This window comes from Labeo rohita, chromosome 25 (assembly GCF_022985175.1).
Source record: "Labeo rohita strain BAU-BD-2019 chromosome 25, IGBB_LRoh.1.0, whole genome shotgun sequence".
Lineage (NCBI taxonomy): Eukaryota > Metazoa > Chordata > Actinopteri > Cypriniformes > Cyprinidae > Labeo > Labeo rohita.
This window is the reverse complement of record NC_066893.1, coordinates 10,812,893-10,835,680: the sequence shown is the minus strand read 5'-3', so window position 1 is coordinate 10,835,680 and position 22,788 is coordinate 10,812,893. Positions and strand designations below refer to the sequence as shown.

Sequence of the window (22,788 nt, the reverse complement as noted above, 5' to 3'; positions counted from 1 at the left end):
TAAGAGAATAAAGTGGAAATGTTTTGAGAATAAAGCTGAAATAACTAGAATACAGTTGAAATGTTTTGAAAATAAAGTAGTTGTTTTAGAATGAGGTCTAAATGTTTTGAGGATAAAGTCGAAATATTTTAAGAAAGTCGAAATGTTTCAAGAATAAAGTAAAAAATACGAGAATAAAGTCGAAATGTTTTGAAAATAAAGTCAAAAATACAAGAAAAAAAGTTTAAATGTTTTGAGAATAAAGTCAAAATTAAGAGAATAAAGGGGAAATGTTTCAAGAATAAAGTCAAAAATACGAGAAAAAAGTCTAAATGTTTTCAAAATAAAGTCGAAATGTTTCAAGAACAAAGTTAAAACATTTTGAGAATAAAGTAGAAATTTCGATAATTAAGTTGAATTAAGTTAAGTTGAAGTAAAATATGAGACTAAAGTCGAAAGGTTTTGAAATTGCAAGAATAAAGTTTAAATGTTTCGAGAATGAAGTTGAAAATACGAGAATAAAGTTGAAATGTTTTGAGAATAAAGTAGAAATTTTAGAATAAAATCAAAATGTTATGAGAATAAAGTCGAAATATTTCAAGAATAATGGAGATGTTTCGAGAATTAAATCATAGCAAAAAAAAAAAAATAAATATATATATATATATATATATTATTACATTTATAATATTTTGAGAGCCTGCACATGCAAATTCCGGATTGGGAGCACTGGGAGAAGTTGCCAGGCCACTGGAATTTATTTGAATATATGTGGGATTATTAGCAGAAATTATACCATGTGTTATACTCGCAGGGACAGTATGCTCAGTAATAATATTTCACATCTTCGATAGCATTCATTAGGCCTATCTGTAGTGCTCCAGCCACCCAATAATAGTAATAAGCTTTGTGCTTTTGGTATTTTTAGGTCACATTCACACTGTCTGTTTTTGGGATTGACAACCGTATTTACTTACAGGTGTGAGTCTCAAAATGTCCTGTTCACACAGTAGCTTACAGTTGCTTTTCGAATACTGTCTGTATAAACGTGCAATGGGAGTCAAGCCCGTATTCCTTAAGAGTAACCATAGCAATACAGACCAAAGCAATATCTAAGATGGCTACGTCCATAAAACGAAGTATTACCACTTTCTGACACAACATAAATCCAATCTAGCCACGAGTTCATCCATCAAATCATCATTAACCGACAGCAGCTTTTAAATCTGGTTGGAGAGCGGAGCATTTAACCCGTGCGCAGACCAAAAAAACTGACGGGAGGGAGTGGCTCCGGTGGAGACTGGATATAAAACTTTTAGATGACACACAGCTCATTTCTCTGTCACTGTAAGTAACCGAAACCCAAATTACAGCACGTTTGTGCGGCGGAGTGGCTCTTTCGCACTGAATGACGTGAGTTGTCCAGTCCTGTTCCGTTCACACAGCGCGTGTGTTCCGAGAATGTGGTTGTGAGTCCTGAAAATTTACGGGTGTGAGTTTGGTTATAGAGTACGGTTGTCACACACTTAAATAACTGTACTGTGTGTGAACGAAACTGTATTATAGACTCAAATACAGTACTGACAACCGTATTCTGCTGCTGTGTGAACGCGGCCTTAATAAAAAGCAAAGTATCAGTTTTAAGGGGGTCATCGGATGCCCATTTTCCACAAGTTGATATGATTCTTTAGTGTCTTAATGAAAAGTCTCTAATATACTTTGGTTAAAAATTCTCAATGGTTGTGTAAAACAACACCCTTTTTACCTTGTCAAAATGAGCTCATCCCAAAAATCATCCCATTCTGAGGGATTGTTCCTTTAAATGCAAATGAGCTCTCTCGTCGATTGTTTATTTTAGCCGCATTTAGTGCGTTTAGCCACAAAACTTGCTAACTAGTACTAGTAAATACTCACTTCTGCTGTAGGTGAAGCTGAATCACAAATGATTTGCATGAACATAGACGCATTTATGTAGATCGGGAGGCGCATTCCCTTCACAAACGAACGTAATCCTGCATCTTTAGCGGCTCAGATGTCGGGAGTAAATGACGACCACTGTGTTCATTACTACATCCAATAACACAACACCTTAATCGCTCAATCTGAGATATTCTTGTCTAATTTACATCCCTGCTCTGGCATCAGAACAATGGAGGTCGGACTGTTACAGCTGATCTGAGGTAAAACGCTCATGTCAATCAACTATCGTGGGAGTGGCTTCTGTCGGTCTGACGCCACACCGGCATCTGAGAATGGCTCGATTTGAAAAAGTAGATGATATTGTTACAGATTAATTAAAAACCACTGCATGGATTTTTGTCATAATAGGGTAGATTTGTACATACACTGCCAACACACATTAATGTTCAAACAACATTACACAAAGTGAAGTTTGCATCCGATGACCCCTTTAAAATATGTCAGTTTTATAGAGAAATATAATGTGTCTTGCAATAATGTGTTTTTCACACTCTTTAATGAGGCGGGACAGATTCCTGTAATCATTTTGGGCCTTTTGCATGCACAATAGGCTAGAATATACTCTCAAAATATTATAACTTCAATCTCGTAATTGCTGCAAATTAATTCTTGTTATATTGACTTAATTCTCGAAACATTTTGACTTTATTCTCATAATTTTTACTTCATTTACTTCATTTTAATTTCAATTTCAACTGTAGTCTCGAAATATTTTGACTTTTTTCTTATAATATTTTTACTTTATTCCTGTAATTTTGACTTTATTATCGAAATATTACAGCTGTAATCTCATAATCGTAAATTTTTTAATGTGGCACTAAAATACTGTCATAACACTCTTATACATCATTGACCCATATAATTAAACATTATAAATGAACAAAGTCCCAGCTAAAGCATTTCATTATTATCAAGCCACAAATCACTCAGCATTATTGTAGTCCTGGAGCAACACAGACCGCTTTGGCATGTCGGTGATCACTAATTGCAGTTGATTTCATTTGAGAGCTTGATGGGGAGGAGCCAAATCAATTAACAATGCAAGAGTGCACCAATGCCAATGCCAATGCCACTCAACAACCGCACAGCAAACCCTGATAACTGTGATATCTCTGAACACACAAACAACAAAACAAAACGCCTCAGCTGGATATTCAATACACATACAAGATAATTACACCAGATATGCTGAGCAGTGCTGGAACCAGCGGCTGCTGAGGAAATCTCGTCTTTGAAAACAGACTCAAAAGGTTAGTGCAAAGTGTTTATCCAAAGATCTGTCGTTATCAAATTTTCAATGAAGTTTTCAAAGCTCAGTGAATAAAATATAGGATTCAAAGCCACAAAACAGAAATTAAGGCTGATGTAGTACTGGTATATTGTGGATCCTTATTGGCTTAAAATACATTAAGCACATTCTTGACAAATTAAACATTGCATCACCATGCCATTTCAAGAGAAGTCTTTACAAGGGAAATGGCCTGGCGTATGTTAATAATGAAATCACTTATTTGTTGTGGACTAAATGAGTATTAAAACTTATGAAAACTGACCAGAAATAATAACAACAACATGTGCAAGGCAAGTGAAAGGAGCTTTTTGGTAGTAAAGTGTGTGTGTGTAGAGCAAGTTCCTCCTAATTAGGACTGGACTAGAGACAAGTTCCCGGCGGATGGACTCGGGAGGCTTTCAATAGCTGCTTTCCTCAGCAACGCCAGTGTATTCATTGTGAGGATAACCTGCTTTATGGGAACCGTCCAACTGTAGAGTGACTGCACATAAACAAACTCCCACTGGCATGTAATGTGTCCAGACAAAGCACATAAAGCGCTGTAAATATCTATGGGACACTGCAGGTCATTCAGACATGACGCATGGGAACATATTTGCAGCACCAAGATACAAACACGCTACAGAAAGCGTCCAAAAACAAACTTCTTCATACCGTCTTGTGGAAAAAAAAAAAAAAACGTATCAATTTTTTTTTTTCAGAATTGCGTGATATAAACTCTCAACTGTGAGTTATAAAGTCAGAGTTGTAGGATATTAACTTACAATTGCTAGCAATAGAGTCATAATTGTGGAATATAAATATTAATATACATTTTAAATTTTATATAAATATAAATTTATAATTGCGAGTTATTGCAAGATAAAAGAGGAATAAAGTCAAATTGTGAGATATAAACTTGCAATTCTAACTTGTTTCTCAGGATTGCAGGAAATAAACTCGCAATTGCGAGAAATCATGTCAGAATTGCGGGATATAAACTTGCAACTGACCCGCAAACAGCTTGATTGACAGGCGATCTGACCAATCATAACACTGACTCCGCCATTACGTCCGGCAAACAAATCAGACAGGAGAGTAGATTAACCTCAGTAGACTTAAACTTGAAAAATTGTGTGTATTGACGTCTTTCGCAGTTGAAATAAAATATGTTCTAATGTTCATTCATGTTTATTTCATGTTTTAAGTAAATAAGAAAAGATGATTGGTTCACCTGTCGATTGTGTGATCTGTCATGACACACAAACAATATTTATTGTTTGAATTTCTTAAAAATGACAACATTTTAAAGCAGAGACCTTGTTTCATACCAGAAGTAATCTGCTCTGTCTTGTCTGTCGGCGTGTTGTCAGTTTCCTCTTTGCTCCGCGATGTATTTTTCACTGCATGAGAACATGGTGTAGTGTGAGAGCAGCACTGTTTGTCAGACATAGCAACAGTAACTAAGGAGGGCAGGTTTTTGCAGTCAGTTGTGAGTTATAGAATCAGAATCGCAAGAAAAGTCAGAATTGCGGGATATAAACTCGTAATTCTGACTTTTTTCTTAGAATTGTGGGATATAAACATAATTGCAAGTTATAAAGCCAGTATTATGGGATATAAACTCATGATTGCGAGAAATAAAGTCAGAGTTGCAAGACAAAAACTCACAATTTTGACTTTTTTTCTCAGAATTGCAGGATATAAACTCACAATTCTGACTATTTCTTGTAATTGCATGATATAAACTCACAATTGTGAGTTATAAAGTCAGAATTGCGGGATATAAACTCGTAATTCTGACTTTTTTCTTAGAATTCATGATATAAACAATTGCAAGTTATAAAGTCAGTATTATGGGACATAAACTCACGATTGCAAGAAATAAAGTAAGAGTTGCAAGATAAAAACTTGCAGTTTTGAGAAATGTCAGAATTGCGGGATATAAATATCAATATAAATATATTTTATTTAAATATAAATATATTTGACATTTTATATAAATTTAAACTATAATTGCGAGTTAAGTCAGAATTGTGGGATATAAATATAAATATATTTTATATAAATATATTTTGAATTTTATATAAATACAAACTTTATAATTGTGAGTTATAAAGTCAGAATTGCAAGATAAAAGCTCACAATTCTGACTTTATTTCTCACAAGTGCATTATATAAACTCACAATTGTGAGTTACAAAGTCAGTACTGTGGGATATGAACTCACAATTGCGAGAAATTAGAATTGTAAGATGAAAACTCGTAATTCTGGCTTTTTCTCAGAATTGCATCTTTATTTCTTTATTTCTTGTAGACTTTATTTCTCGCAACTGTACATTTTAGAGTCAGAACTGTGGGATATAAACTTGAAATTCTGAGGAATGAAGTCAGAATTGCAAGATATAAACTCACAATTTTGGCATTTTTCTCAGAATTGCGGAATATAACTTGCACCTGCAAGTTCTAAAGTCAAAATTACACGATATAAACTCACAATTGCGAGAAATAATGTCAGAATTGCGATATATAAACTTGCAATTGTGAGTTATAGAGTCAGAATTCCGAGATACTGTATAAACTCACAATTGTGAGATATAAAGACAGTATAGTGGGATAAAACTTGCAAATTTGACTTTTGTCAGAATTGCAGGATATAAACTCATGATCGCAAGAAATAAAGTCAGAATTGCAAGATAAAAGCTTGGACTTTATTTCTCGCAATTGCATGATATAAACAGCTGTGAGTTATAAAGTCAGAATTGTGGGATATAAACTCGCAATAGGGAGTTATTACGAGAGTATTCAGAGTCAGTATTACGAGAGTCAGTATTACAAGATATACACTCAATTGTGAGAAAAAGTCAGAATTTCTAGATAAAAACTTTCTCAGAATTGTATCTCACAGTTCTGACTTTATTTCTTGCAATTGCATGATATAAACTCACAATTGCGAGTTATAAAGTGACAATTGTGGAATGTAAACTCAAATTGCAGGTGGAAAAAAAGTCTTGTGAAACAAAAAGAATTGTGATATATGAACGTTTTTTCCCAAAACTGAAGGTTATAAACTCAGTTGCGAGAAATAATGTCACAATTGAGTGCCTCTCAATTTTGACTTTTTTTTTTTTGCCATTTTGTATTTCACAATTCTGACTTACGAGTTTAAATCATGCAATTCTGAAAAAAGAGGCACAATTATATTTTTTGTGTTTATTTATTTATTTATTTTTATTTATTCTACATTTTTTTATTCAGTGGTGGAAACAGGCTTCCATAATTTTTTCCATAAGGTATATGGGACCAACAGCAACTCTAAACACATATTTCCATACAGAGACTGCAGCAGGCAAAAGGATAATGAATGCTGACTCATTTCTTCTGTTCCTTGTTGAGGCAGTTGTACACTCTTACCCATGTAACATATATCCCACATCAGCCATGCGCCATATGCCAATCGCATTTATAGCATTAGCACATGATCACACACACACTTACACTCTAACAGGCTGTAAATATCAAATTCAAAGGCCACATAGGCTATTATGAAATGTTTTGGAAAGTATTTTGACCTTTCATCATTGAATTTCACACAAAAGATCATGTTTAGAGGAACGCCAGGGTTTGTTACAGTCAAGACTATTTAGTTGCAAACTTTATGAGAATAATCTTGGAAAATCTCAATGAAAAGACAGTCTTTTCCCAATTATCAGATGTAGAATGATGTTTCTGTGCTTATAGGTTTAGCAGATTTTTCCAGATTACTTTTCAAGTTAGAGAACACAACATTCAGAGCTTTGCTGCATGAGGCCTTCTGATTGCAGCTGACCACTGTATTTATTCCAGCTGTTTGATCATACAGTATGAGAGAGAAGAGGTTTTGCAAGCCATGTTCATATTGAAAAGGGTTACTATGGAAACATGTGTCTGCCTTGGAGTAATAAAGGTGGTTGTGAGAAAGATGAAAAAAAGGAACACACATTGTGCCACATATTAAGTCATATAAAGTCTTAATTGTGAGAAATAAAGTCACAATTTTGAAGAAAGGTTGCAGCTGTGAGAAATTCTGAGATTTTTAGTCCCATTGTGAGATATAAAGTCATAGTAATAGATATAAAACATTAAGTTACATTGCAAGATATGAAGTTGGGAGGTATAACATTGTCCAAGTGCACCCAAATGCAGTTTATTTACAGTGAAGACAGAACATAATCCAAAATCCAAACGTAATCCAAACAATGAACAAAGACTTAACTTGACTTGACAATAGCTTGACTTGGCACAGACTTGACATGAACAGACTTGGCTTAGCATGAAACAGGCATTAAACAGGAACAGAAACTCACAACAGAAGGTTACATACTTCAATACACGACAAGAGACAATAGCTACAAGAGGGCTATATATACCAAACAATGAAAGTCACATGACATAAACCAACCAATGAGAAACAGACACATGACTTGAACAACCAATGAGAACATGACACATTGAACAGAAGGACCAATAGCAGGAATAAGGTTGTGGCTAGAAGGAATACAGCTCTGACCGGAAACTAACAATGAAATGAATTGTTTTACCTATTGGATTGTGTTTTTTTTAACGTGTACACCAACCCCAACCCTAAACTTAGCCCTTACTATAATACAAAAACAGGTTTATTGTTGTACAGTGTGACAAAAACAACGTTAGATTGATGTGTGCATGCCCAGTAGCTAGAGGTGCATTCCTTCTAGCCTTAACCCAGGAATACATGAAGGCAAGGGAAGCAAGACTAGACAAGGAACATGGCTAAACTTCAAAATAAAAGACATAAAAAACATGAACATGAAACAAAACCCAAACCCCACGTTACAGTTAGATGCAGTCATTTTGAGATATATTTACAAGAAACAGGGTTTTAATACTGCAATTACAAGAAGTAAAGTCACTATTATAAAGGAAGTTTTGCAGATTTGAGGATTTTCTTTAGCTTTTTTTATTATTTATTTTGAGATATAAAATCACAATCACAGGTTTTAATATTCTAATTGTGAAAAATAAAGTCACAAGATACAGTCACTATGAGATAAGTCAGAATGTGAGATATAAAGATACAATAATGAGAAACAAATTCAAACTTTTGAGACAAAGTTACATTGTGATACAAATAGAATTACAACTGTGAAAAAGTAGCAATTATGAGATAATCATTACGAGATAAGTCATATTTTGAGATATAAAGTCAAAATTGTGACAAGAAAATTCAAATTTGAGATATAAAATTACATTGCAATACAAAGTTACAGATGTGAGTTACAATATCGCAATATAGCAATTATGAGATAATCATTATGAGATAAAGAGGGGAGGGGACTTAGGAAGTGGATGTAGGATGGCAACTGGAAGTCAGGAGGAGGTTCTGGCTGGAGGACAGACTGCTGGGAGGAAGTCCATGGTGGTGACGATGGAGAGAGGAGCCAAGGAGGAGGCAAAAGGGTCCAAGGCGGATCAGACAGCGGAAGGAGGCAAGTGAGACCCAGGCTGCAGCCATGATGGTGGCCCACAACGGAGCCGACGGAGGGAGGAGCCATGGTGGAGGAAGGGCTGACGACTCCAGGGGGCCGACCGACGGCGGCGGGGCAAGTGGTGGTGGAACCAGAGGCGGAGACGGAGAGCCGACAAGTCCAAGCAACAATGAGGATCCGGAGGGCCAAGGCGGGGGCCAAGGCGGAGTCCAAGGTTCAGGCGACCGAGGCGGACGCAGAGATCTGGAGGTCCACGGCAGAGCAAGAGCAACAGAGGACTGAGGCAGAGCTGGAAGGAGGGAGGAGCCCAACGGAGCCAGTGGAATGGGCTACGAAGGCGCAGCCGCCGAAGCGGAGTCCTGAGGCGAAGCCAGGTCGACAACCGACCAAGGTGGAGCAGGAGGGACGAGGGAGCCCAGTGGAGCTGGTGGGCCGACAGGCGATGGTGGAGGTGAGTCGCTGGGTCGGAGGGCCGAGGCGGAGTCTAGGATGCCAGAGGTGGCGTGGCTGAGGCAGGGATGAGTGGTTGAGGCAAGAGAGGGAGGGCGGGTGGGAAATCCAGTCAGGCAGACAAATCAGGGCAGACTGAGGGTTCAGGATCAACTGACAGTTCTAATGACGGTGGGATAAGAAGGGGCATGTCTCCATATATATCCTTATCAAAGTTTATTAGGTCCATTTGTCTCAGTTACAGAATTTGCTCACCCTCAGCAGAGGTGCAGTGGGTGGGGCCTTCCTTGGTATCCTCATGCTCCACTGAGAATTCCTCCGTCGCGAGCGATGTTGGCGGCTCTCGCACCTGGTTGGACGTGCTATGCTCAGACTCCGGGGCAATCCTCAGCTCTGTCACTCCACTCAGCGATGGATCGTCGGTCGCACTGTGCTTTGGCTCTCCGTCCGCGGTGAGCTTGGGCTGATGCTCCACGCTGCGGAGTAATGTTGGGCTGGGCTCTGGGTCATGAGTGGGGCTGGTGTCGTCATCCGTGATGTCCACAGTCAAAGAAGATTGGCAGAACACCAGCACCCACTCAACACAGGTGGCGAGGCTCTCTCGAGGACCTTCCCCGGACAGCTTTGCTCATGTGGCGGTGTTAAGTCCAGTGTGATAGAATGTGCAGAGATAGCTGTCTGGCTAATGTGTTAGGTTGGCCAGAAACACAAAGTCCGTGGTGTGGTCCTCGAGAGAGCATTCCCCCTGCTCCAGCAGGAGGACGAGGACGGCCGGGTCATTCATAACAGAAAAAAAGATTAAAAATAAAACACTGAACAAAATGAAAAACAAAATGCAGTGCCTCTTAACTTTTTAAGGTCTGGTTTTCTGTCACGTAACGTGTGAGGAAGGGGCGAATGAAGACGAAGGTCAAAGATAAAGTCTTTATTATAATCCACAGGTAACTCCAAAACGGGTAGATCCACAACAGGAGGGTAGAAACACTCACATACACATTGACGAGACCAGACACAAAACATTGAACTCAAACAACTTATAAAGGGTGGCTAATGATACACAAACAGGTGATTAACTAATAATGACAATAACAATTACAGGAACAGGAACACCATATGCAGAACCTGATTTTACCAAATACGACATGTTCCTGGATCAACATCTTTGTTGACCCTGGAACAACATTGTGATTAACCAATCAGATTTTTTTCACAATAGTTTTTGTGAAGTTTAGGCTTACACAGTGTTTTAGATGTAGGGATGTGGTTAAGATTAAATTTTTTAACTAAAATGTTGTTCCAGGGTCAACAAAACATCTAACTCAGCAAAATCAGGACGTGCAACACCATGTATGGGCACATGAGGGAAAAACCAATACAAAATAGTCCAGGGGTGTGACACAGTCATTATGAGATAAATCACATTTTGAGATATAAAGCAGTGATTCTGAAACAGTTATTAAGATATAAAGTCACAATAATGAGACAAAATTACATTGCGAGATGATTATGCCATTATGAGATACAGTGCAGCATAAATGAGTACACCCCTCTAAAACCTAACAAATTCAGCAATTACTCTTTACTTAGAAGACATGTTAGGGTTCTTTGGAGATAAAATGTTCTAACAAGCCTGCTTGATCAGTTACCAAAGACGAATGCCAAAATTATTCAGCAAAATAAGATTTTTTTTTTTAACAAAAACTCAAAAATGAGTACACCCTCCTGAAAGTTACTAAATAAAACTACAAAAGAAAATGTTAGTGTAGGTTAAAGACCATTTTTGATCAATAGGTAAGTATATTGAATCAAAACTTATAAAGACAAGTAATTTCCTGACATTTAAAAGTGTTTTATAGCCTACTTAAAGTTAAAACAAAATGCAGCGATTGTGAGATAGTCATTTTGAGATATAAAGCTGAGATTATGAGACATAGTTATTACAATATAAAGTCACAATTATTAAAAAACAAACTCATTTCTGAGACAAAATTACATTGTGATATAAAGTTACTGTTGGGAGTAACAATATTGCAACTGCAAAAAGGCAGCAATTATGAGATATTCATTATGAAATAAGTCACATTTTGAGATATAAAGTCACAATTATGAGAAAAAAATCAAATTTAAGATATAAAGTTACATTGCAAGATATAAAGTTAAAATAAAAAGCGATTATGAGATAATTACTATGATATAAAGTCACAATAATAAGTGTCACGCTTGAGGCAAGGAAGAGGGTCCAAATGCAGCACAATTCATTAACCAAAACAATTAAAGAGTTGAAACAAGGCATAAACATGGCAAAGGACAAGGCAAAGACCATGCAACTGTTTACATAAGATTATAACAACGACCAGCAAACAAAGACTGGTTTTTAAATACAAGGGTAACTAGACTAACAAGGGGGTGGAGCTAATTAACTTTCACAGAAACAAATGAGGGAGCAAACCAGACAGCACAGGGAATGGGAAAAAAACAGGAACCAAAACACAGGAAACCTACAGAAACAAATGGAACAGAAAAGAACTTAAGAGTCCTTAAAAGATGGGGGAAAACAAGACAGGACTGTAACAATAAGAAAAAAACTCATGATTCTGAGACAAACTTACATTGCAAGAAAGTTACCGTTGGTAGTTACAATATTGCAACGGCGAAAAGTTACATTTTGAGATATAAAGTTACAATTATGAAAAACAAATTAAAAATTTAAGAAAGTTACATTGTGAAATGTAAAGTTGTATTTGCGAGTATGAAACTGCAATTGAGAAAACAGAGGTTTGAGACATTTAAAGTTTTAAAATGTAAAGTCCCTTTTTTTTGCTCTCAAAGTATAAAGGGTTTCTGTAGTTGAACAAAACCAGAACAGAAAAAAGGATAATAAAGCACAAATCCTAAATGTTGTTGTTTTACATTTCTCAAAACCCTATAAACTTTATTTCCAGGTTTAAATGAATAAAAGGCCAAAAAGTTCAATGCTGCAACATGATGTGCAGCTTCATAGTCATCTGGATTCAATCAGTCCATTTTGTAAAGAAGAAAAAGAAAAAGCAGTTGGTTCTCATGTCCCTCGAGCACTGTCTGTCTGAGGCAAAAGCAGTGCCAGTATGTCTCAGACAAGTTTTTTGGGGGGTCTTTTTTGTGGTTGGGCACTGTAGATGGTTGTGGTTTATGAAAAGACTTGGTGACTTCACCACGTTGTTGCTCTTGGTTAGATCAACAAGTTTCACTGCCATTTCACTGGAAGAGGAAATGCAGATCTTCCACATGTACTGTAAGCTACATCATCCCTTTTATTTTATCTGACAGACTCCCACAAACCCACGAGAAGGACATGTTATCCATTAAAAATATCTGAGGTGGAGAAACCCTTCAGATGGTGAATTGAAATTATTGTTTTCTTTGTCTTTATTTTCTCTTGTACTAGAGAATTATTTGAAAAATAAATAGGCCGAAACAGGCACGTTCAGGAGTGCTTTCATTTATGAGGCCCCCTGAGTGTACACAATCTCACTCGTAACCGTGAGAGGAATCTGACAGAGATTAGCAAGGAATTTTAATGTAATACACATGTCATTTTTGAAATGTCAAATCAAGAGAGAAGGAAAAATAAGATAAAACTCCAAAACTCCTGTAAATTAGCGAAACAGTGATATGAAAACTTTATAAAACGGCATTTAACAGAATTTCTCATGTTACCGAAACCAAAATTGCAAAACAGTTTCCACATATAAAAGGGTTTCCAAATCTAGATATTGTCAACAAAGTTGTTTGTAGTTGGATAAAACTGCTCATTTGGGCAATTTATAGCAATGTTTATGCAAATATATCATATATATCAATATATAATAATTCTTCATGAGGAATGGGAAAAAAAATAAAAGAATATACATGAATCATCTGCCAAAAGTGCAATACGAACAATACAAATGTAGAGGCGTACTTATTTTTTCGAGAGGAGACAACTGAATTTAAAGATTTTCAAATACGTTTTTTTATTATTGATAGAAATTTTCAATATCGAGAGTAAATATAACTAATATATAACATAATATAATACATTGGAATTGAAGATATTTTAAATATAAAAATAACTTTTCAAGAAATACATTTACTCTTTCACAGAGCAAGTAAATCAGTAAACTTTAATCAATTTTTAATATTTATTTAATATACAGTAGACAGTGTTGTTATTGTCATTTAAAACTAAAATAATTAAAATAGTTTTCAGTAACTGAAATAAAATATACATATTAGATGAAAGTTAAACTAAACAACAACAACAAAAAACTTTAAATGAAAACTAAAAATGCTGCCTTGGCAATAAACCAAAATAAGTTAAAGTACTAAAATTCCTAAAATGGAAAAAACAAACAAACAAAAAAAAAAATATATAATATAATATAATATAATATAATATAATATAATATAATATAATATAATATAATATAATATAATACATTAATAAAAAATAAAATATACATATTAGATTAAATTTAAACTTTACAATTTAACTTAAAAACAAAACAAAACAACACACTGCAATACAAGCAACACAAATGTCAAGGTGTACTTATTTATTTTTTTTTTTTTGAGCAGACAACTGAATTTCTGTAAAAATGTTATTTTAGAAAAAAAAATTCAAATATATTATAATATAATATAATATAATATAATATAATATAATATAATAATACATTTCCAAGGAATAGATTTACTCTTTCACAGTGCAAATAAATCAATCAACTTTGTGTGGATATGTCTTATTGTTAACTAAGAATAAAACAATTAAAATCATTGTTAATCATTGAAATAAAACTAAAATAAAATATACAGTTAAATTAAAAAATACATAAATAAATAAAAATAAATAGAAATAGAAATATTAACCAAAATAAAGTACTAAAAGTGTATTTAAATCTAAAATAATAATAATAATAATACTAATAAAAATATTACTAAAAATCTAAATGTTAACTTAAAAAATCTAAAAGTTAAACTTAAACAAACAAACAAACAACAACAAAAACAACAAAACACAAATTAGAAATGCTGCCTTGGCAATTAACCTAAACAAGTGCTAAAACTGTAGTACTTAAATCTAAAAAAAAAAAAAAATAATTACTTTGGCCTATAATTTTATAAAATACTATAATTCTTAAATACATAATACTAAATTGCCAGTCCTGCTAGTTTACGGTCAAGTCATGTATGCATGAATTACTTGAATGAGCATTGAAATGAAGGGACAATTAATTGGGTGCAGGACAGAGCATCATTGTGCTGTGGAATCTAGAGCACCACGTCTCAATGACCTTCATTTGTGTGTCACTCAACCACGTCTTTGATTATCCCTGCCAAATGACCCTCATGATGTAATCATTTTTTCATCAGCGATGTGATTTTTCATATTTTGTTTCTCTTTAGGTTGTGACATGTGGGTTGATTGATCTATGAGGGAATTCAGGCAATGGCTCTGCTTGGCTTCCTGGCAGTGGCAGTGTGTGGATCTCTGGTTGCCTGGGCAGATCAGCTAAAGCAGGCCCGAACGCCTTTGTTACCACATCGCCCATTTGTGGTGGTGTGGAACGCGCCTACCGAATCCTGCCGTCTTCGATTCAAGGTTGAACACTTGTCAATAATCTATACCATTGTGTGTGGTCCAAATGATGGGAATAACATGTTGTCCATCTCTTTTACAAGGTGGATTTGGACCTGAGCGTCTTCGACATTGTTGCAAACCACAACGAGACCTTGAGTGGCCCCAACGTGACCATCTTTTACCACAGTCACCTGGGATACTATCCTTACTACACCAGTTCTGGGATTCCCATCAATGGCGGCCTTCCTCAGAACCAAAGCTTGAGCAAACACCTCAGCAAAGCTCGAGCCGACATCGACAAGCTTATACCCGTCAAGGACTTTCACGGGCTTGGTGTCATTGATTGGGAAAACTGGAGACCGCAGTGGGTTCGCAATTGGGGTTCGAAGGACATCTATCGGAACAAATCCAAGGAGCTTATAAGGAAACTCCATCCTGGTTGGCCACAAAGTAAGGTGGAGAATGAAGCAAAGGAGTTCTTTGAAAGAGCCGGACAAGTATTCATGAACTCAACACTGGGGCTGGCTGAGAGTCGACGACCGCATGGCCTTTGGGGGTTTTACTTGTTTCCTGACTGTTACAATTATGGCTACAAGCAGCATCCCTTGCGTTACACTGGAGAGTGTCCTAATATAGAGCATGTACGCAATGATCATCTGATGTGGCTGTGGAAGGAGAGTACGGCCCTCTATCCTTCCATCTATCTCGACTATGAGCTCAAGTCTTCAGCTAACACAGTCAAATTTGTGCACTACCGTGTCAAGGAGGCCATGAGGATTGCCTCAATTGCTAGGAATGACTATACGCTGCCTGTTTTTGTTTATTCCAGACCCTTCTACGCATATACATTTGTTGTCCTGTCAGAGGTGAGTAGAACATTTAAATATAGGGTAAAAGGTTAATAATTCTGTCATTAATTACTCACCCTCATGTCTTTCCAAACCTGTAAGAGCTTTGTCCATCTTTAGAACATAAATTAAAACATTTTTGATGAAATCTGAGAGCTTTTTGACCCTGTACAGACAGCAACACAACTACCACAATCAAGGCCCCAAAAGGTAAAAATAATCCATGATTGTCCACCTCTCTTAGTTCATTGTCTGGTTTGATTAAGTACAGCTGGGTAAAAAATTCCAAGTCATCTTCTCTGTCAAAATCTTTAGATGCGTTTTCGAAGACTGTTTTATGTACAGCGTGTGTCTTCTTCTGGTTGTAAACAAGGCGCAGCGCATCTGTGTGCTACATCAGAATACTCCCCTTGTTTGTCACTGTTTGCTTACAGGAAGCCCTGCCCAAAATGCACACCATTGGTTGAGGCAGTTGCTATGCTAGTTAGCAACGCAACTACTATGTTCAAGGCCCAGAAAGGTAGTAAGGACATTGTTAAAATAGTCCATGTGACATCAGTGTTTTATTTGTAATGTTAAGCTCCGAGAAAACTTCTTGTGTGCAAAGAAAACAAAACTAATGACTTTATTCCACAATTTCTTCTCTTCCGTGTCAGTCTTTGACATGCGTTCACAACAGTATCCCGACACATGCATTATTTTAGTTTTCTTTGCACACAAATGTATTCCCATAGCTTCACAAAATTCAGGTTGAACCATTGATGTCACATGGACTATTTTAACAATGTCCTGACTACCTTTCTTGGCCTTGAACTTGTCAGTTGCGTTGCTGTCTATGTGGAGTCAGAAAGCTCTTGGACTTCATCAAAAAGGTCTTACGGGTTTGGAATGACATGAGGGTAATTAATTAATCAATGTGTAATTAATGACAGAATTTTGAACTATCCCTTTAATAACTGCTTAGAAAGTATTGAGTTGCTGTACTCAGTACCAGCTCGCTACTTTGCACACTTTCCAGCCATCTAGAGTAACCTGTCAAACACACATTGTTTTAATCACTCGTCAAATACTTGAGTGACAGACCCACCCTCTAAATCACCCTCCTCACCGGCATCTTAAATACCAGAGATACGCTTAAACACTCATCTGTCACCTCATTATGAGTGGAATGTTCCAAATCAAACTCTGCAGTAGGTCTGCAGACGTGTTTTTGGTTTGATGGGACCACCCGCCTTTAGACAGTGAAGTACATCACAAGGTAATGTACTTATTATGACTAGTTTAGGTTACAACCGATAGCTTCCATATGTTCATTGTGATAGTACAGGCTTCAGACAGTACATTATACATGTAGGTCCACTGCATTGTTTTACTTCCCGCCAGACAAAATCAAATGTTCGATTACACACCTCTCCTCAGTAAGCCACATGATTTAAAGTATCGTTCACGGCCGAGGTACAAATGCCAAACCCTATATACAGTTCAAGCAGTGGTAACTGTGATGCTTGTCTTAGGCAAAACTAGTAACAAATTTCTTCTCCAGGCCTGCTACTATATGACTTTGCTTTTCTGCATTATCATAAAGAAATACTGTATTAATCTTGAACAGAGTGACCTGGTCCACACTATAGGAGAAAGCGCAGCACTGGGAGCCGCTGGGGTCGTCCTGTGGGGCTCATCTGAATATGCAAGATCTCAGGTACTCATTATCTACAGTACTGTTTAAAATATTTAGGGTTGGGAAGATTTTTAAAAATGGAAATATTATGAAATACTACCACAATTTTAAATACCTTCACTATATTCCAAAAAGTAATTAAGTTGACTTGAGAAAGCCAACTTACTGAAATGCTATTTAAACTTATTCTTTTTCTTCTAAGATAAATTTGGACTGCATTTCCTAGAGTTTTCAAGCTAGAACCACCAATCTCGGGTTGGACCTTCAGACTTTTCTGAAGTTAGTTGCAATACCTTTTCTAAGTGACCCGGCTTATGGTTTTCAAAAACCAGACTATCAAAACCACCTAAAATCCCATTGACTTTCATTGAAGGGGTTAAAACTTTTGTACAATAAGACCTTTCGAGTTTTTAAGCTTTTTGTCACTAGCAAAGCTTAATGACTATTCTGGAACAACATGCTAAATCATGCTAACAGCATACTACAATATGTTAGCAAGCGGCTAATATGTTAGCAACATGGTAATCATGGTAGAGACATGCTAACATCATGGTAATCATGCTAGAAACACGACAGCAACATGCTAATCATGCTACAAGCATACTAACATTATACTAACATGTTAGAAACACACTAACAATGTTAATTGTGTTAAAACATGCTACCAACATGCTAATGATGTTAAAAACATGCTAAGAGCATGTTAATCATATCATGCTAAAAACTAGCAACATGCTAACAACAAGCTAATCATGTTAGAAAAATGGTTAACAACATGTTAGAAACACATTAACAATGTGCCACCCTGGTGAAAAAACAGCATATGCTGGTAGGTATGTTTTGATGCTGGAATGCTGGTTAGGTAGGTTTTGATGCTGGTTTAAGCTGGTCCTTTGCTGGTTTATGCTGGTCATGTTGCTGGTCAAGGACCAGCATGAACCAGCAAAGGACCAGCTTAAACCAGCATCAAAACCTACCTAACCAGCATTCCAGCATCAAAACATACCTACCAGCATATGCTGTTTTTTTTACCAGGGCAATCATGTTAGAAACATGTTAAAAACATGTTAATCATGCTATAAACATGTTAACAACAAGCTAAGCATGTTAGAAACATGGTTAACAACATACTAATCATACTACAAACATACTACCACCATGCTAACAACATGCTGATGATGTTAAAACATGCAAGGAACATGCTAAAAATATGTTAAAAACTTGCCAGCAACATGCTAACAATAAGCTAATCATGTTAGAAACATTAATCACATTAATCATGTTAGAAACACATTAACAATGTACTAATCTTGTTAGAAACGTAAAATCGTGCTAAAACGTGTTAGCAACATGCTAATAATATGCTAATCATACTAGAAACATGTTAACAAGCAACATTCTAATCATGCTAACAACATGCTAATTATGTTATGAACATCGTAAAAACATGTTATTAACATGTTAATAAAGCTAGAAACGAATCATGCTAGAAACTGTTAATAACATGCTAAGTATGTTAAAAACATGTTAGCAACATGCTAATCATGCTACCTACATGCTAATCACACCAAAAACATGTTAGCAACATGCTAACAACATATTAACAATGTACTAATCATGTTAGAAACGTTAAAACATGCTAATCATGCTAACTACATGCTAATCACACCAAAACGCGGTAGAAACATGTTAACAACACATTAGCAATGTACTAATCACGTTAGAAACATGTTAAAACATGCTAATCAAGCTAGAAACATGCAAGCAACATGTTACTTAGGTTGGCAACACATTAGCAATATTTTAATTATGCTAGCAACATGTTAATCACACTAAGCACATAGTAGAAACATACAACATGTAAATCATGTTAATCGTGTTATCAACATGCTAACAACAAAATAGTCATGTTAAAAACATGGTTAACATGGCAATCATGGTAGTAACACATTAACAACACGATAATCATGCTAAAAAGAGGCTATCAACAAACTAATCATGCTAACAACATGCTAATCATGATAAGAACATGCTAACAATATGTAAATTGTGCTACCAACATGCTATTAACAACTAATCTATCTGAACTTTCAAACTTCAAGCTTTTACAGCTGCTTTTAACCTTCAGGCTAGGCTTTCTCAAGCCAACTTCAAAGTTTGTTCTCAAACTTTGCACATCTAGTTATTCCTGTGATGCAAAGCTGTATTTTCAGCATCATTACTCCAGTCTTTAGTGTCACATGATCCTTCAGAAATCATTCTAATATGCCAATTCGTTGAAACAGTTCGTATTAACAGTGTTGAAAACAGTTGTGCTGCTTCATATTTTTGTGGAAACAGTGACACTTTTTAAACAGTGACAATTTTTTTTTTGCTGAATAAAAGTATTAATTTCTTAGTTTAAAAAAAACATACCAATGGTAATGTGCATCAGACACACAGCAAATTTAATCACTAAACAATAATTCTCTAAATGCTAATAATATTATCCAACATTAAATCTCCTTGACTAGATTGGCTGCATATTTTAGCTGAAATAGCTAATATTAGCAACCATAACCAACTGCATTTGGGGATCAGCATCTGCTTGAGCTGATGGGATCAACATATTAAACATGTTTAAATCTTTGAAAACTATCTATGCCCAATTTTTATCTTAAAAAGGACATCTCAACCAAAATGTATTAGTCTAAACCTAAAATAACACAACACTAACATCATCTTGACTGATGACATAATGTGTCTGTATCTAGTGATATGTGCTGTATATCACACAGAGACAGACGTGCTCCCGACGGACGCATGCTTATTTTGTGGATGAATCCCATTTCCTGTTTACAGAGAGCACAGGGTTGAGAGTAAACTGAAGCGGATGGAAAGATTTAACAAAATGCTGATGGTTTTCTATGTTGCGTGACATAATGGTAATTATGTTTATTCAACCCTCACGCAAATGACCTTTGATATTTTAACTCACTTGGGGAGAATTTCTAACAGGTTGTATCATCTTCAGTCAAGTTTATGTAACTAGAGTTACAGAAACACACTTTGAAAAAAAATAAATAAATAAAGTGGGCAGTATTAAATATTTCATACTTTTTTGTGTAAACATAAAAAATCAATCATTTTAAATGCTATAAGTGCATCATAAAAATGTATAATATGAAAAATGGAAATTCATTTTGAGAGTTTCCAAATATTACATTTAACAGTGTTAATTAAGTTGGCTTAAAAAGCAAACAAACAAAATGAAGATAAACTAAAACTAAGAAAGAAAATCTAAAAATAATTCAAAAATTTTAGAATTTTAGTACTAGAAATTTTTGTAACAAATGTTGTTCAGTTATTTGTCAAGGTAACATTAATTTTTAGATCTTTCTTTGCTAAAAAGTTTTTCAACTAATAATCATATTATTTCAATTAATGAAAAGTTTTAGTTTATTAACAATACTGAATACACAACGAATATACTGATAATGACTAATATAAAAAAAAACAAATCAAACAAACAAAACAAAAAAAAAAAAACTCTTTTGTATCTTTAATACATGTTTGTCTTTGTGCAGAGAAACTGCTTGACGGTCAAGAAGTACATTGATGGTCCACTGGGTCACTATGTGATCAATGTAACCTCAGCCGCTAAGTTGTGCAGCAAGGCCTTGTGTAAGAAGAACGGCAAATGTGTTCGTAAGAGCCTGGACTCTGGGGCCTACCTGCACCTCAACCCTCGCTTCTTCAACATCCGCCTCAACCACGGCATCCGTGGACCACGCTTCCACGTCAGTGGGCACCTCAACAACCATGATATTCTGGACATGAAGCACAAGTTCACCTGTCAGTGTTACCAGGGCTGGACGGGAATCTACTGTGAGATGCCTCAGATAACACAACCTGTTCCGTCCCAACCGAGAGACAGCGTCCTGGGAGAACTGCTGCTGCTCCTGTCCCTTCACTTCTCCTGTCTGTCTGTCATCATGTTCTTGGGTCTGTGTCTCACTATTAAGTGTCTGATACTATAAAGCACAATCTAGATGAGATTTTGGACTGTATCTGTTAAAAAAAAAATTAAGTTAGTTGTAGCTGTATCTCAGTGACTATACATTTTTATGATTTTTCAACAAGTGTTTTTGTATGTTGCTTTCAAAGACAAGTAGTTTAAAACTTCTAAAATTAAAGGATCAATCTAACCAGACCAGACCAGTCCAATATAGTTCATGAATCAAAGACTGATTGTGGTGTGTGATTCATAAAGTAATTACTGTTTTGATCTTGTTCCTTTCATAGAATCAAAAACATGCAGTATAGCACAACCAGTGTTCTTCAATTCATGAATAAATAACTCAAAAATAAATAAAAAAATATACAGCACAATCAGTGTACCTGTAGTTCAATTCATGAATGATTCTTTTAAATATTTTGTCTTTTTATTGATTCAAAAGCATACAGAACAACCAGTATGGTGTGTGAGTTATGACTCAAACAACAAATGACTCTTGAACTGAACTCTTTTTTTTTTAAAATATAAATCAAAAAAGCATTACAGCACAATCAGTGTGGCCTGATTCATGAACAAATTACTCTTTTAAATCAGTTATTTTTAGTGAATCAAAAACAAAAAGCACAACCAGTGGAGCTGTAGTTATATGAAATAATTACTCTTTTAAACCTTTTTTTTTTTTAGTGAATCAAAAGCATACACAACATCAGTATGGTGTGTGATTTATGAACTAATGGCTGTTTCAAACTGGTTCCTTTCATTGAATCAAAAACATGCAGTATAGCACAACCAATGCGCTTTGATTCAAAACAAATGACTCTTCAAACCGGTTACTTTTGGCAAATCAAAAATATACAGCACAATCAGTGTACCTGTAGTTCAATTCATGAATGATTTTTTAAAAATCTTTTTTCTTTTTATTGAGTTAAAAGCATACAGAACAACAAGTATGGTGTGAGATTCAAGACTCAAACAACAAATGACTCTTTTTGAACTGAACTGTAAAGTTTTTTTTTTTTTTTTATATGAATCAAAAAAGCATTACAGCACAATCAGTGTGGCCTGATTCATGAACAAATGACTCTTTTAAATCAGTTATTTTTAGTGAATCAAAAACATACAGAATGACCGGTACGTGTGTGATTTATGAACAAATGACTCTTTTGAACTGGTTCCTTTCATTGAATCAAAACATGCAGCATAGCACAACCAATGCGCTTTGATTTAGAAACAAATTATTGTTTAAACCAGTTATTTTTGGCAAATCAAAAATATACAGTGCAATCAGTGTACCTGTAGTTCCATTCATTAATGATTTTTAAAAAATCTTTTAGTGAATCAAATACAAAAAGCACAATGTATAGTTATATGAAATAATTACTCTTCTAAATATTTTTTAAGTAAATCAAAAGCATACAGAGCAACCAGTATGGTGTGTGATTCATGACTCAAACAAATGACTCTTGAACTGTTTTATATAT

General features: G+C 35.4%; 1 protein-coding gene across 1 annotated transcript; it reads left to right on the top strand.

Annotated features, from left to right (window-relative positions):
- Window positions 1–3,045: 3,045 nt before the first annotated feature.
- hyal6 (hyaluronoglucosaminidase 6) lies at window positions 3,046–22,297 on the top strand. Its single transcript, XM_051099936.1, has 5 exons — window positions 3,046–3,209; window positions 14,610–14,805; window positions 14,886–15,650; window positions 17,242–17,331; window positions 20,877–22,297. The coding sequence occupies exons 2-5, from the start codon at window positions 14,653–14,655 to the stop codon at window positions 21,327–21,329; spliced, it is 1,461 nt and encodes a 486-aa protein (XP_050955893.1). The 5' UTR covers window positions 3,046–3,209; window positions 14,610–14,652; the 3' UTR covers window positions 21,330–22,297.
- Window positions 22,298–22,788: the final 491 nt, after the last annotated feature.